The sequence below is a fragment of the Choloepus didactylus genome, chromosome 7, assembly GCF_015220235.1.
Source record: "Choloepus didactylus isolate mChoDid1 chromosome 7, mChoDid1.pri, whole genome shotgun sequence".
Lineage (NCBI taxonomy): Eukaryota > Metazoa > Chordata > Mammalia > Pilosa > Megalonychidae > Choloepus > Choloepus didactylus.
This window is the reverse complement of record NC_051313.1, coordinates 68607707-68623845: the sequence shown is the minus strand read 5'-3', so window position 1 is coordinate 68623845 and position 16139 is coordinate 68607707. Positions and strand designations below refer to the sequence as shown.

At 34.5% G+C, this 16139-nt stretch overlaps 1 protein-coding gene across 1 annotated transcript in view; it reads left to right on the top strand.

The window, feature by feature from the left end:
- LOC119539371 (cytochrome b5 reductase 4) overlaps positions 1-16139 on the top strand; it is a 96617-nt gene that overhangs the window by 64197 nt on the left and 16281 nt on the right. Inside the window, exons 9-10 of the mRNA XM_037842887.1 lie at positions 1652-1684; positions 3063-3185. Coding sequence (XP_037698815.1) covers positions 1652-1684; positions 3063-3185 — 156 coding nt within the window. The remainder of the gene's footprint in view (positions 1-1651; positions 1685-3062; positions 3186-16139) is intronic.

Genomic DNA, 16139 nt, shown 5'->3' with positions numbered 1-16139 from the left:
TTTCCCAGCGCCAGTTGTTGAAGAGACTATTCTTTCCAAATTGAGTGGTCTTTGACCCCTGGTTAAAAATCAGTTGGCCATTAATGTGAAGGATAATTTCTGAGCTCTCAATTCACTTCCATTTGTCTAAATGTCTGTCCTTGTGCCAGTACCATGCTGTTTTGATTACTTTATAATAAGTTTTAAGAGAGAAGTATGAGTCCTCCAACTTAATTCGTCTTTCAAGATGGCTTTGGCTATTCAGGGCCCATTAGCCTTCCCTGTAAATTTGATGATTGGCTTTCCCATTTCTGCAAAGAAGGTTGTTGGAATTTTGATTGCTATTGCATTGAATCTATAAATCACTTTGGGTAGGAGTGACATCTTAATGATATTTAGGCTTCAAATCCATGAACATGGAATGTCCTTCCATTTATTTAGGTCTACTTTGATTTCTTTTAGAGATATTTCATAGTGTTGTGTGTACAAGTCCTTTATATCCTTGGTTAGGTTCATTCCTAGATATTTGATTCTGTTGGCTGCTATTGTAAATGGATTTTTTCCCCTGATTTCTTCTGATTGTTCATTGCTTGTGTATAGAAACACTATGGATTTTTGTGTGTTGATCTTGAACTCCACCACTTTGCTGAATTCACTTATTAGCTCAAGTAGCATTGTTGTGGATTTTTCAGGATTTTCTGTATATAGGGTCATGTCATCTGCAAATAGGGAAAGTTTTCTTCTGCCTTTCTGATTTGGATGCCTTTTATTTCTTTTTCTTGCCTAATTGCTCTGGTAAGGGAAAGTTTTAACCAAAAACTCATTTGTCTAGAAAAGTACACATTAGTCATTAGCACCATCATGACTTCTCTTTAAGTAAAACCTCTGGGCCAACATTTGTTATGTGTCTAACAGTTTGACTAATTTCATTAATATTGTGGCTAACAATATATCTAACACACATGTAAAAAAAAAACAATAAAAATATCCCACTATCAAAAATGGATATATGTATCTCTTGGTTGTTAATATTGGATCTGAAGGACTAAAATAATGCAAAATTCTAAGTGCTAGGTAACCACATTAACATAGTGAAATTTAGAGCAGATATTTCTAAAAAATATTTCTTAAATCTCCCCCTTCTAGAATGTAATTTCCATAAGGGCAGGGATTTTTGTCTTTTGGTAACTATTGTATCCGTAACACCAAGACGCTACTTTTGACACAGATGCTCAAGTAAAATATTTTTGGAATGGATATTCGACTTTAGAGAACAATAAGAAAGGAAGAAAACTAAGCTAGATTGATGCCTGACTGTTCACATACACAGATGCACACACACTGGAGCATGCATGCTCAGATGCTAATTTTCCTGGCCTTGCTCCCTTCCTGTTTTGTAGATTCTGAGTAGGGGACCATGCTTAGACAAGTGTGGGTTATTTACTCTTTATTCAATAGGGGAGAGAAGTGGAGACACCGAGGAAATTTGAGTAATCTGACTCTTCATTTTAGTTGTGTAAAAATTCCTTCTTTTGGTCTCTCAGAATATATTTTACTTGTCTTATGGGACTTCAAATAGTGCATAGTAGAACCATTTAAATTATCTTATTTGGTGTTTATAGACTATATGAATTGAAATTGGATTGTAATTAAATATATGTTTCCTTCCCAGGGCTAAGCCATGAGATTCAGGAAGATTTTTCTGGTAAGCTACTAAGAAAAAATAAATTAAAACTGATCCATATATAGAGAGAGAATGAAGAAAAATCACTATTTATCTTCTTTTTCACATTTATATTCTCATGTTGAAAGGGGTGATATTTTCTGTATAAACATACCATTTTTAAAATTTACTCTTTTCCCTCTGGCTTTAGTTTTTTCCCCCTTTTTTCTTCCCTCCTGTTCCTTTCATCTGTTCAACCTTTCCTTTTCTGCTTCTTAAAAAAAAAGAAATTCTGTTTCTTTCCCATTTTTCCATCCTTTCTCTTCTCATTTCTGCCCTATTCCTGACATGTAGTTTGTAGAAATATACTTGACCTGTCAAATTTTTCTTAGGTAAATATTCTTAAATGTGTAACGTTGAGAGAGCATATTAAATGTATTGCTGCATCAAAGTGTGGATTTTATACAGCATTTTAGCAGCAAAAGACTCATAAAATGGTAGTTTCTTATTTTAAAGTACTGTTGAAATGCCGTACACTGGTTCTGTCTCCTCTTCCTACATACCATAGTAAGCGCTGTAAATTGTACAAATTCAACTCTTTAAAGTCAAGGAACATGTCTTTATTTTTGTTAAGCTTCAAATCAGCACTCATTGAATCGCATTCATTTGACCAGTCTGTCTTTAAAAAGTACTAAATCCCACTGGATTGTGTGCTTACAGTGGGAAAAAGCAGATACATTGTTGATAATGACAAAATGTAACATTTCGGGTCTTTAAAAGCACATTCAACTCATATAATTTACACCAGGGTATAAAAGTCTTTATTTTATTATTATACTCATAGATTCTAAACTGTTTTAATCACTCAAAAAACAGATAGGTTTTTTTGTAATCAAAGGTTTATATGTACTATATTAATTTACTCCATATTTATTAGGGACTCCTTTTCCCAGACTCCTTGTGTTTATTAGCTCAGTATTGTTCTACTGAAGTTACTCATAAGAACCCCCTCAAATCCCAACCAAGAAATGTTAAAAAGCAATAAATTAAATTTGCTTTTATAGGTTCATTCCATGTCCTATTTGTATATGTTAGCCCCATTTTTTTTTGTTGCTATGTGTTAGTTGCCATGGCTGTATTTGAATTTATATAAAAACTAGCAGTTCATGTTAGTTTGGTCCTTGATAAATTAGTTTGGAAGAGGTTAATCTGAATCTTAAATAAATTAAGTTGGATTAAATATCATATAAAATGTAAACAATTTTGATGAGTATGTGAAAAAGAATCTTATCCTACTAATGGCTAGTGTCATTCATGTCAGGTGTGGACATTTAGATTGTGAAATATTGGAAAGATGGGTTTAAGAATGAAATCTTAATTTAGTATCAGTGAATACAAGTAGAATTTCTTTTCTTTTCAGTGCAGGTTGTTGAGAATGTGGGAAAAATAGAGGTTGTCCTGAAGAAAAAAGGAAATATTTCTTGGAAATATCTTGGTCACCCTTTGGAGAATCATAATTCATTTATTCCAAAGAAAGATTCAGGTACGCTGTGTGTATTTTTGAAATGTGTGGTCATGAAATGGTTGTTAGTGGCACAACTGAACCAGAGTTTGTAAGCCTCTTTGGGATGAACTGAAGGGTCCTTTTGTCTGCCTCTAGGAAGCTGTAAAGGGACACTGCATGTTATCCTACTCCCTTCACCCCATGGAGGTTAATTCAGACTCTTCCAGCTAATGCTTGGGCATAACAAAGTTGTTAGGTAATGATACCTCGAATGGAGAAGTCTACTTGTACTTGGTGTCTAACCATTCACTCTTTCAAGTTCCTTTTTATTAAAAGATGTATAACCAAGTTTAAGTTATGTCTTGTATGTACATCTAATTTTTTTTCTACTAAAGAAGACATGCTTATTTTTTTACTGCTTACGTAAATCATTACTCAGTTTACTCCTAAAGTATACCATTCATTTCCTTCCTTATTTTTGTAGCTTTTTAAAATCTAAATGTTACATTTATGCAGAGAAGGGCACATATTGTTAAGTATACTGCTTGAGGAATTTTCACAAAGTAAACACACCTTGTTTTTTCTCTTTGGAATTGTTACGATTTGCTCTTGTTCCAAGAGTTTTGAAATTTCCCAGTAATATGCCTAATGTGAGTCTGTTTTCATTCTTTGTGCTAGTCTTTTCAATATGAAAATTTATGACTTTCTATTCTGGGAAGTATTCTTGATTTTTCTTCCCTCCATGGTTTTCTTTGCTTTCTAGAAGTATTCTTCTTATACTGGACCTTCTTAACTAGTCCTCTAATGACCTTTTCGATTTTTTTCCTTTGTTCTACTTTTTCCGAGTTTTCTTCAGCTGTATCTTCCAAACTGTCTTCTATTGAGTTACTCATTTCCACTATCATATTTTTAAGTTCTAAGAATTCTTTTGATTTCTGTTCCTTTATTTTAGCATACTGTTCTTATTAGCTTCTCTTATCTTTCTACAAATTACTGATAATGTTATAAGGTTTTCTTCTCCCTGTGTAACCTCTGTGTCCCCTAAGTTTGTTTGTTTTTTGTTATTAGTTTATTTTAGTCTTTGATATTAGATACTTTCTTTGAATGTCTACTGATCCATGATGATCTGCTCATGTATCAGGGTAGGACCCTTAAAGGTTATTGGAAACTGTGCATGTGGATGTGGCTTGTTGATAGTAGTATTCACTATAGGGTTATCTGGTGATTGTTTTTTTAGGAAAACTCCAGTGTCAGTATTTTGTTCAGTGTCTCCAGAGTGAACAGTCTCCTCTCTTGCACCCAGCATTCTGGTAGCCATGTGGGGAAAGACGGTTGGGGTGTCTGTAAACTTCATTTAATTTTTCTGTTTTTGCCTAATATTTCAGATCCAGAGACCATTGGTTTTACCCTTTTCAGGGGGGTAGAGGGGAACAACTAATAGTTTTCCAGGATGGGAAAGGGTAGTAATGTGGTTGTACTAAGTAGAGGAGGGCCTCGGGGTGGATCGGGGGTGGTGGTATCCTTAAGCTTCTTTTTCTTTTCATAAACACATTTTAATTTTTTGAATTTTAACAATTCAAATAAGTCAGCTGGTTAACATAAATCCAGAGTAAATACACATTATTTACAGCCATGTACATCCATCCAAGAAAACAAATTTCACATGAATAGTCAAAAGACGTCAACTCATGTATTTGACTTTTTAGCAGTTGATAGGTCATAATTTAATTGTTCACATTTGCAGGGGTACTCATTCAAAAAGTTTACTAACAGAAAACTAAGTGAAACTACAATTTTCAGTTTCTAAAAGGAGTAGCATAAAAGTCAGTGTGTAGGTTAATAAGAAATATATGGGCATGATGGAGAAGAGATTTGAATGGGCAGAAAGCACATTGTACCAAATGTTTTTATATATTAAAAACCCTTCCAACATAAATCATTGAGAAAGACGCTGTATTCCCAAGAATGTTAAAGTCACGATCAATATTGGAAGAGGAAAAGGCTATACTATTTTATTTATCAGTCCCAAGGTCCCTACAGTCCTAACAGTCTGGGCAGAAGAGCACGTAAACAACCTAGTACTGGGCATGAACAGTGCAGAAACAGTAAGGGATAGATTGAATTCTAGTGCTTAAACCCTTCAAATTCAAATCAACATTTTTAATAATTTAAAACAAATCTAAAAATGCTGAAATGTTTACACTCCAGTAAAGAGTAAACATATATTATTTTTAACAACTCAAACTCTATTGGTCCTAATGTAATAATGCTATTTCACAATGTGCATTGAATTTTATTAGGAGACAAAAGGCAGAATTAAATAATCTGATGATATTCTATCATGTTTTTGAAGTTGCAAATTTATTACTGGTGCACCCCATCTAGTAAGGTTGGTTCCACAAAGTTACATACATGAGAATCAAGACAAAGCTTTGGTGAAATAGTTTTTTTCATGGATTTAAAAGCACTATCTGGTATTCTAAAATCACAGGGTTGATAATTCTCAGATTTAGACTTTGAAACTCGGGAAACCATTTTTATGAGCCAACAGGTACCACAGTTCTATCTGCTGTTCTGTTTGAGTAGTATAAGTTGTTCTTACAGAACTACTGCATGGACATGAATGAATTCTATTCAGTTTTTTAAGAGAATTCTATTATAGAAGCAGACAACAATCTAAAGTGTGCTGACTATCTCCATACCAGAAATAAGAAGTTATCTGATAGAAAACAAATGAAAAAACATAGTTAAAAAAAGTCCAATACATTGAATGTGCATTTTTCTTTTTAAACATTTGAATCAAATTAAAAAACCTCTAAAAATATTTCAGAGACAAATTTTATATACAACTTTTATGTAGTTTTAAAAAAATTATCTCTGTCAAACATAAACATAAACTACTGCGGATTGTCCTTTGGGAAAAAGAAGACAATTAAAATAAACTTCATTTCTCCTTTCCAGCTGTTGCACAAAGAAACAAAATCTAAGACTCTAGGAATCTTTTTTCCTTCCAGTATGTACATAAAACTCACTTTACAGCCTGAATGTAATGCACTAAAGGTCAATGTAAATTTTACTTCCTAAGTACAAACAGGATCAAGATATGTATGTGTTCATCCTTGAAGGACATTTGTAATGGATTAGCTACAAATAAATAATAATGTTCCTTAGCTCCTGGTTTTCATATGATTCTTATTCATTTGTGGGGTACTGAGACATTAAGATTAGGGAGAGTCTCTGTCCTACACTCAACACAGCTAATGTTTATGGATCTTCACAAGGCAAATGGCATGTCTTGGGCAGTATACGTGCCTCCTGAAAAGGCAAACACTATAGACAGAGACCTTCTCTACAGATTTAAATTAGAAAGTCTTGTTTTTGTTTTTTTGGTATGTTCCTCACAAAAAATGTCAAAGCTGAAATCACCATAAAAGGTTTTAGTAATCCCAAAGGTAAGGAAACCAAAGAGACTGGAATATTTTTAATTTCAATCAGAGCACCTCAATACATCCAGTTACTGTTGATTACAAGGATGTTAAGAAGGTGGGAGAACTTGAGGGAACTGTTTCATTGTTGATGCAGAGAAAGTTTGTAATGACATACTGCAGTTTTCAAGCATGTTGAGGGCACTACAGTATACAGAGAATACTTTTAAAAAAAGAAATTTTGAACATGCAATTCTCTCCTCCTCCCTCACCCCCCAAAATAGGCCATAAAGTGCAGTCATAAAGAGTCATTCTTAAGGTAAAGCCATTGCGCAAAATGCATGGTTCATGTATACTGAAATAAGTACTGCACTGGAGTTTAATTTTACAAGTTTTATACACTAGTCTAGAAACATTCATAGGTAAAATTTCTTAACAGAAATTTTTAAGGGCCATATATAGCATATATTTAAAGGGCCATGTATAGCATATATTTAAAGTATTGAAAAGTGCAGTTGAACTCAATAGCAAAATTTAAAATCTATGTCCTGTTGGCACATTTAACCTAAATTAACTTGAATCTATGACTTACCATTCAGGAAATTAGGACAGAATAAACTTCTGTCAAAGGCAGTTTGTTCATTTACAAGACTATAAGTCATTAAAATCACTATCTGTTGAATCAGACAGCAGAGGGCCCTTCTTCCATGATGTTTATACTGTCCCACGTATTAATATAATGTCATCTAAAAAAAAAAACTTATAAGGGGAAGCTAAAACTGACCATTTTTTTTTTCTATGAAATAAATGTAATCTATATAGCGCTTCTGGAAATAACTCAAAGATTCAAATTCTTAATGCAAAAGCAAGCAAAGAAAAATTCGGAAGTAGTAATTTTTTCTTCTTTAAGTAAATGATACGTAAATATGATAAGCAGGTGATAATTCAGGTCCACAATTAAATCGATGAAAAGATAGTGCATTCTGTCAGCTGTCTTTCATGTGCCATAAAGTTAGAGAAGATACGAGGACATGCTTAAATCACTGAAATGGCCAAGAATCAACATTTTACTGGTTTATTCTATCCCAAACTATTACCATTTGAGCTGGAAGTTTTAATGAAACATGTAAATGTCCACATTATGCTAAACAGCAAGCACCTATTAGAAGCGCAGCTCCGCCCTGCCTCTAAGCTTCTTAAATGAACATTGATCCAGAAAGTGTTTTTAGCCCCACATTTGCTCTCAGTTCCAGAGGTGCTTGATTCTCCCAGTTTCTCAGCCTTAAAAGGAATTTTGTATTATAAATTGGTTTTGTTATTGACAAACTTGTTTAGAATTCAGCTTTCTCAGGTCTGCTGAGTCAGTTACCAGTTATCTTTACCTTGTCAGCTCCTAAAGTTTTGTTGTTTTTGTCTCTTATTTTCACTCTTTTCATCTTCGTAGGTTTATGCCTTAAAAAAACAACCAAACACATGCACATTTTTTGCTGGCATTTTAGGGGGATTCAGAAGGAACTAACTGCATAAATTCAGTTTACCATCTTTAGATATTTAAAATTATTATACATATCTAAAATTACTGAAGTATATTTATAGATAATATTTTACTTCTCAAGGAAAAAATCAGAGAGTCTTAATTTGAGTATACGTTGTGTGTAGAAGACTATTTTAGGCACTCTGATATGAAACAAATAAAAGGCATTATAAATTGTTTTCCCAGATGGAAGAGCGAGCATGCACAAATTGAGATTGAAGAATACTTTTATAAAAAAACAGGTCAACAAGTACAAGTGATGAGTATAAACTGAAGATATTCTGAGGTAGCCCAACTGAACTGAGATGGGTTTGATCATGAGTGATTACCTAAAGGAGGTTAATGTTGAGTAGCATTTTGGAAGTGGAGTACAAGGCATTCATAAAAAACAATACCATGAAGGTGTTCCCAGGTAAAGCTTCAAATTATCACTAGGTATTTGTTGTGCCAGGCATTTTGCAGGTCATATAGAAAGGAAAATTTAAGATATGTGTAGGAAAGATCAAATAGATTAATTTTACCAGAGCAGCAGGTCTAAGTTTTGCATTAAGTAAGATCACACTGAATAATAGTGTGGTCAAGCACATCAGAAGAAAATAGGAGAGATAATGAAAATGAAAAGAGAGATTGTGAGAGTGAAATCTCTTGCCCTGAAATTATCTGAAAATTCTAGTGATCGAAAAATCACAGCAAACCAGATGAATGCCAAGTCCGAAGATAAATAATACAGAGAACCAATGCTGAGCTTGATTTGGAAATAGTTAGGATGACCATTGCTCAAGGACTCTTCTCTGTAATTGCCTGAGACTTCCATGAACTCTTTTATCCCTGCTGTAAATTTTTCCTTGAGACCTACACCATAATCAGCTTTAGCTTTCTTGTCTGAAATTAGAAACATGGATGTATTTTCCAGTGAAGTAGTTTTCCACTTTGAAAATGACTCCGAGTTTAGTAGATATTTTTGTTTGACTCAGTTAGCAAATAATTTCTTCTTTCTCCATTCTCCTCAAAAAATGGTTTATTCATTCACTAGCAAAGCTAAATACATTGTCAAAGAATTGTGACTAACTTGCTATTAATAACCTCAAATGTTTACAGCCTATCATGTGCTTCTTAGGTTCAATATGTATTACTGAAATAATTGACTTTTGTGATAATTAGCATGCTGACTATATCTTATTGAAGTTTCCTAGTTAAATGAATTTTAGATTGAAAATAGGCATGTTAGTTGAAAACTTTTAAAACAGTACCTTCTCATGTCAAATCTAGAATTTACACAAAAGTTTCAAAAATAGCAAAGAACATTGATTAAAGAAACGACCCTTTCATTTTCACCTTTAATCCAAATGTAATAGGTGATATTTTAAATTGGAGCCATGCTGCCTTTTATAAGTGGGTTGCTTTAAATTATTTTTTCCCCATGAGTAGATATGTGTGTGTGTGTGTGTGTGTGTGTGTGTGTGTGTGTATGCAATATGATGGCTGAGGAACTTGTCTGTTAACAGTCAGAAAACTAATAGACAATTGGGTTGCTATTTTTGTACTCAGCCTCATATTTTAATATAATTGCTGTTGCCTTTAATATGGGGACATTTTTATAATTATTTTATTACAGAAGTTGTAGGTTTATAGAAAAATCATGCAGAAAATAGAGTTCCTATATACTTCCCCCATTATTAATACTTTGCAATTAGTGTGGTACCTATGTTAAAATTGATGAAAGAATATTACTATAATTGTGCTATTAAGTATAATCCATAGTTTACATTAGGGTTCACTATGTTGTGGTCCTATGCTGATTTTTTTTTTAATTTCCCCTTTTAACTGCATTCAAATATACAATTCAGTGGTGTCAGTCACATTCAAAATGTTGTGCTGCCATCACCACTATCCATTACCAATAGCTTTCCTAATATTGACACTTTGACCAACCTAACATTTTAATTTGATTGCAGCTGCCTTAAATATGGAGACTTTGATCACCAGACAAAGGTAATTTTAAAGATTTGCCATCAAATAACTCAATTTACTAGCCTTTGGATAAAAAATTATAAAGGAGATTTTTTTTAATTGTGCCACAATTTTGATATGCGAACAGCCATTTATATGGCTTTAGCTTAGAAATACATGTATATATACATACATGTTTATATATAATATATATATGTTGACTCTGTAATTTGTCTTTTTAATTCAGGTTGAACCATATGAAGTTGCAGATATTTAATTTTTTTACCTTGAAAAATGTTAGTTTCACTTGGTTTGACCAATACTTTCACCAGGACTCCCTAGCTACTGACACCATATACACACAGAGTGGAGATCTGTGTACTTGTCAACACACTGTAAGCATTCATTTAATTTGGACTTTTTACTGGGCATGTGATTTTGTAGGCAAGTTCCTTGCTCTTGCAATAAATAGGTCTTCTTGCAGGAGTGGAAAGTATTCCCCTCACATCTCCCCAACCCTAGCCTGTACATTCATATTTCTTTACTGCCTAAAAGAAGCATTCAGAATTACTAGAAATGAAGAAATTTTATGGATAACAAACAAAAGCTTTACTGTGCTTTGCTCTCTCCTTAACTTGCCTCTTCTGTTCAGCAACTATAAGTTGCTACTTGTACAATAACTCTAAGATGCTTTGGCATCTTGCTATCTTATTTTCAATTCTATTAGAATGGCCCAAATATGAAAACTGAAGAAACACAGGATAGACAGTGCAGACTGTAATGGAGTAAAAAAAATTATTTACTTTGTTAAAAAATAAAACAGGAGAATAAAATATTTTCCAGCGCTTTACAAATGTTTAACATGATGAAAACTGATAAAATAATTATAACTCAGACTCGTGAATTCATTAGGATATGTTTATTGCTAGTCTAGAACAATGGTTCTCAAACTTTTCAATAAGACGTACTAAGTTGGGGCAAGAGACCCTAATACTTCTTTTCCCATCCCACATCTTCTACAGCTGCTCTGTAACTCTAGGTAAGCTTTATAACTTCTCTAAGCCTCAGTATTCAGCAGGGAAAAGAAGTGTATGTTAAGTGCTTTAAATGTGTGCTGAGTGCAAGAAGGAGCTCTGGATTGAAGGCGGTGTGGATTCATAGTCCAGTGTTCTTTCTGTTCTCTTTCCCACTGAAGACTTTGCTTGGGAAGACCTTTCCCTAAAGTGCTTTGAAAAGAAGTTGGTAACACTATTTTAATTTTAATTATCTTCATTTTCTCAACGCTCATTTTTCTTAAATCCATTCTAATAAGTTAGTTCTCACTGCTGCACTGAAACTTCTCTTGTCCTACTCATTCACACCTACATCTTACCAAAGCCAGTGGTCAGTTCTTGGTCCTCATCTTGTCCTCAAGAGCATCATGTGACCCAATTAATCACTGTCCAGAAACATTTTCTTTGCTTGGCTACTGAAAACAGCATACCTTCCTGGTTTTCTTCCTACCTCATTGGCCATTCCTTCTCACTGCCCTTAGGCGGCTCTCCCTCCTTCCAGAGCTTCTTATATTGGGAGTGCCCCAGGGGTCAACCCTATATCTGCCCACACCCACTTCCTAAGAGATCAGGATTGGTTCTTTTCTCTCTTCATACCCACTTCTTGGGAAATCCACTCCACGCACAAGGTTTAAAATACCATCTATACATAGATTATTTCTACATTGGTCTCCAGCTCTTATCTCTCCCCTGAGCTACAGCTGCCTATGTAACATCTACAGTTGACAGTCTAATCTGGCTAAATTTTTAAAATGTAAAACAAAACTCTTGAAGACTTAGCTCTTTTCCTAGTTTTTCATATCCCTAGGAAAATAACTCATTTATGGGATTGCTTAGGCCGAATGCCTAGGAGTCATCCTTGATTCCTCTCTTGTCTCAACCCACATCCAGTCTATTATCTTATTGGATTGCCTTCAAAATATATCCATTCTGACCACCTCTTATCACCTTGATAGCTTCCACCCTAGTCCAAGCCACCATCATGTGTTTCCTGGATCATCCTAACCGGTCTCATTGTTTCAACTCACCTTCCACAATGTATTCTCTACACATATGCTAGGGTGACCTTTTAAAAATGGAAATCACATTGTATCACTCCTTTGCTCCCTTGATGAAAATGGCTTTTCATCCTATTAAGAGGTAAATTGTTCCCATATTAAGTCACCGGCCCCTGCCTACCTCTCCTACCACTCTTGCCCCTGCTCAGACATTGCTGCTCTGCAGATGTTTCAAGCATGCTCTTTATTCAGGACCTTTGTGCCTGCTATTTGCATAGCTCATTCCTCACTTTATTTAGGCCTCTGCTCAAATGTTGTCACCTCATCAGATAAGCCTTCTCTTATAATTTCATTAAAAATAGCAGTCTTTTCCCCTGTTTTATTTTTCTTCATAGCATCTACTTTACAGGAAAGAATGAGTTTATTTGTTAACTTGATTATTGTCTGTCTTTACCCTCAGGGAAGTGATGCTTCTGTTTTGTTGACTGCTACATCCCTAATGTCTAAAATAATAGATCAACATGTAATAGGTGCTTAATAAGTGTTTAAATTAATGAGTAAATTATAACATTGCCTGACTACAATCTGTTTCTTATACTAAGTTAAAGGCATTTAGGACTATGGTGGAATAGAGTTCTTTCATTATGAATATGACTTCATAACATTGACATCTGTAACACTCCTCTTGCTTGAAACCACAAATCAAATGATCATTCATACAACTTCAGCGAGAAGGGAAGTTATTTGCTATCTCTTGCTCATTTACAGAAACTGATATATGTGTGTGTTCACATGTGGTATGGATATATATGTATATGTGCACATATAACATATATACCTTAAAAATAAAAATGTTTTTATGTACTAAATTCATATGCTTTTAGAATAAATTTTAAAAAAGGACTACATTACTTTCATAATTACGAATAGTTCCTTTTAGCTTTCATAATCCACAGATTCTAATAAGTATCTAATAGAAGATATACAACAGAACTTTGGAACACCATTATTTATTGCTTCTGCTTTTATTGTTTATTTTTATAAATGGTGAGAATGTAATCTGGTCTCACATTTTTGAGGTGCAGATGACTTTGATGAACAATCTATAGGCAAATCATGGCTCCAGGAAAAGCAGATTTTTCCCTTAGTTGCTAAGTTTTAAAATCACCTGGCAAATTGTAATAATTGCAAGAAAACAGTTTAGTCATTTTTATCTATATCTCTTTCTGTTAACTTCATTAATTCATTAGAAGGCCTTTAATATACATTCTTTTACGGTCATTTTATTAATATGTTAATAAAATTGTTGAACAGTGTTCTAGTTTGCTAATGCTGCCAGAATGCAAAACACCAGAAGTGGATTGGTTTTTATAAAGGGGGTTTATTTGGTTACAAAGTTACAGTCTTAAGGCCATAAAGTGTCCAAGGTAGTCATCAACAATAGGGTACCTTTACTGGAGGATGGCCAATGGTGTCCGGAAAACCTCTGTTAGCTGGGAAGGCACATGGCTGGCATCTGCTCCAAAGTTCTGGTTTCAAAATGGCTTTCTGCCAGGATGTTCCTCTCGAGGCTGCAGTTCCTCAAAAATGTCACTCTTAGTTGCTCTTCAGGTGTTTGCCCTCTCTTAGCTTCTTCGGAGCAAGAGTCTGCTTTCAACGGCTGTCTTCAAACTGTCCCTCATCTGCAGCTACTCTCTCAGCTTCTGTGCATTCTTCAAAGTGTCCCTCTTGACTGTAGCTCCTCTTCAAAATGTCACTCTCAGCTGCACTGAGTTCCTGCTGTTTGTCAGCTCATTTATATGGCTCCAGTGATTTAATTTAGACCCAACCTGAATGGGTGGGGTAACACCTCCATGGAAATTATCCAATCAGAGTCATCACCCACAGTTGGGTGGGGCACATCTCCATGGAAACACTCAAAGAATTACAATCTAATTAACACTGATAGGTCTGCCCACACAAGATTACATCAAAGATAATGGCATTTGGGGGGACATAATACATTCAAACTGGCACAAACAGTAACTACAGTTAAAATATCTTTCATCCTCATGTGTCTGTGTTTTCTATTTTAACTTTGTAAAATTCTGTTCTTTAGAAAAGTAAATATAGTTTATTTTAGAAAGTGTGTCCAAATTATCATATTATCCTAAGTATTTCAGTGTTACCCTGAGTATCTCAATATTATATACATTTTATTAAAATAAAGTGTTTGGGGCAGAAATATTTCTAGCTTATGTTTTTATAGCACCATCATCTCATATTTATTTTCAGTTTCGCCTTTACTTAAAATGATCTGTGCTAACAAAGCCAAAAACATGCCATTTAATTAATGGTATTGTCTGGACTGAAGTAGTCAGTACCATCTGCTTTATGTTCTTTTTCCTCATTAGTTCCCTTCTGTCTGTGCTTTCTCTTCATTGCAATTGAAAGATAAAAACTTTCTTAAACTTTTTAAACTTATGATTAGAATGGCTTTTTGAAATTATGGAAAGCTTTTATAGGTAAAATATTGCAATTATCTCAGTAGTGTTATACATACCAAGAAGCCTCTGAGAACTCCCCAACAAGGAAAGTCAGTAAATGAGTGTAAGCAAAATTTCCTTGTGTGCTAAGTATAGTTGAAGAGATGCATACCTACTATAGCAAATCCTTTCTGACAGATGGTAGAGTAGAAATTATCAAGTCAGAAGATGAACCTTTGCATCCAGCAGTACAGTTATCTGGAGGAATGCTCTAGATCTGATTAGAAAAAAGCACTAGGGGCTTTAGACTAGGGCAGAGGAGTACCTGCCCCGGACCCCACACTTTAAGGGCTCTGCTCTGGATTTCCTCCAACTACACCCCTCCCACAGGGCAAGGAGTTTGCAAGGCCAAGAACAGTCCACCTGAAGTTCATGATCTTTCCTTCAATACCACAGTCTGGGAATTTGGAACTTCAGAATTCCCTTTGCAGATAGCCCCAAATCTACTTCCTGGGCCTACCTAGGCATCTTCCTTGGTCTTTCCAAGGAGTGGCTGAGGCTATTTATGTGGAGAGCTGTGGACAAGCTTGAACATATGGTCTGGTGTGACACCCACATAAGGCACACTTGTATTGGACCAAGGTAGGGGTAAGAGGAGAAGGGAGGTAAGACATGGTCACTGGGGGTGTAGCTCTCAGCCCTCTACCATCATCCTGGGTGGAACTCTAAAGAAAAGCTCAAGAATCCTAAATTTGTACCTGTTCTTCTAGGATATTACGGAGGTATTTATTTCAAGGCACAGCAAAAAACATTTAATTTCACAGTTGTCTTATTTATAACTTTTAAATATTTAAACATAGTATTCTCACCCTGGGTCCAACAGGGGCCTAGAGGAAGGGTTAAAGAGATCATTTGACTTTTCATCTTTCCTTGTGGATGGCCTATGTCCTTTGACCCTTTATTCAGTCTAGTACTGAATTAGGTCTTCCATAATAGCTTCAGGTTGGTGTCCTTAGCCATAATCTGGCCCAAGCCTATGCCTTGACAGTAGAACAAGGTGACCCGAAATGATGCCCCCAGGTTTTTGTGTACAGGTTTTGTGTACTTAAATATTTTTAGGTTAAAAAAACAGAGACAGAAAATTAGAATAAGAAATGCTTGATCAGGGTTGATTTTTTCTGTGTCTGTAAATACGTTTTATGAGAGAGGAAATAATGAAACAAACCAAATCATTAGTTTACTCTGCTATGCTGTTTATGTCCAAAAGAGAATTTTCAAGTGAAAATACTAATGTTTTCAGAGCTTTTATAAGTTTTTTTTCAAACCAAATGGTATTATTTTGCTCTGCATACAAATGGTAATTCCTGAATTTGATGTATTAATTTCAAACCTTTACAGTGTTTGTAGAAATAACTGATTCCTTATGTTTATTTATATTTTAGTACCCAAACCTGGCATCCTCAACTTTTTACTTAAATTTCCAAATCATCAAAACTTATACCCTTAAGCATAATACTTTTTGATTTTTGTCCTTTTTGGCAGTTAAAATTTTCTATAATTCATATACAT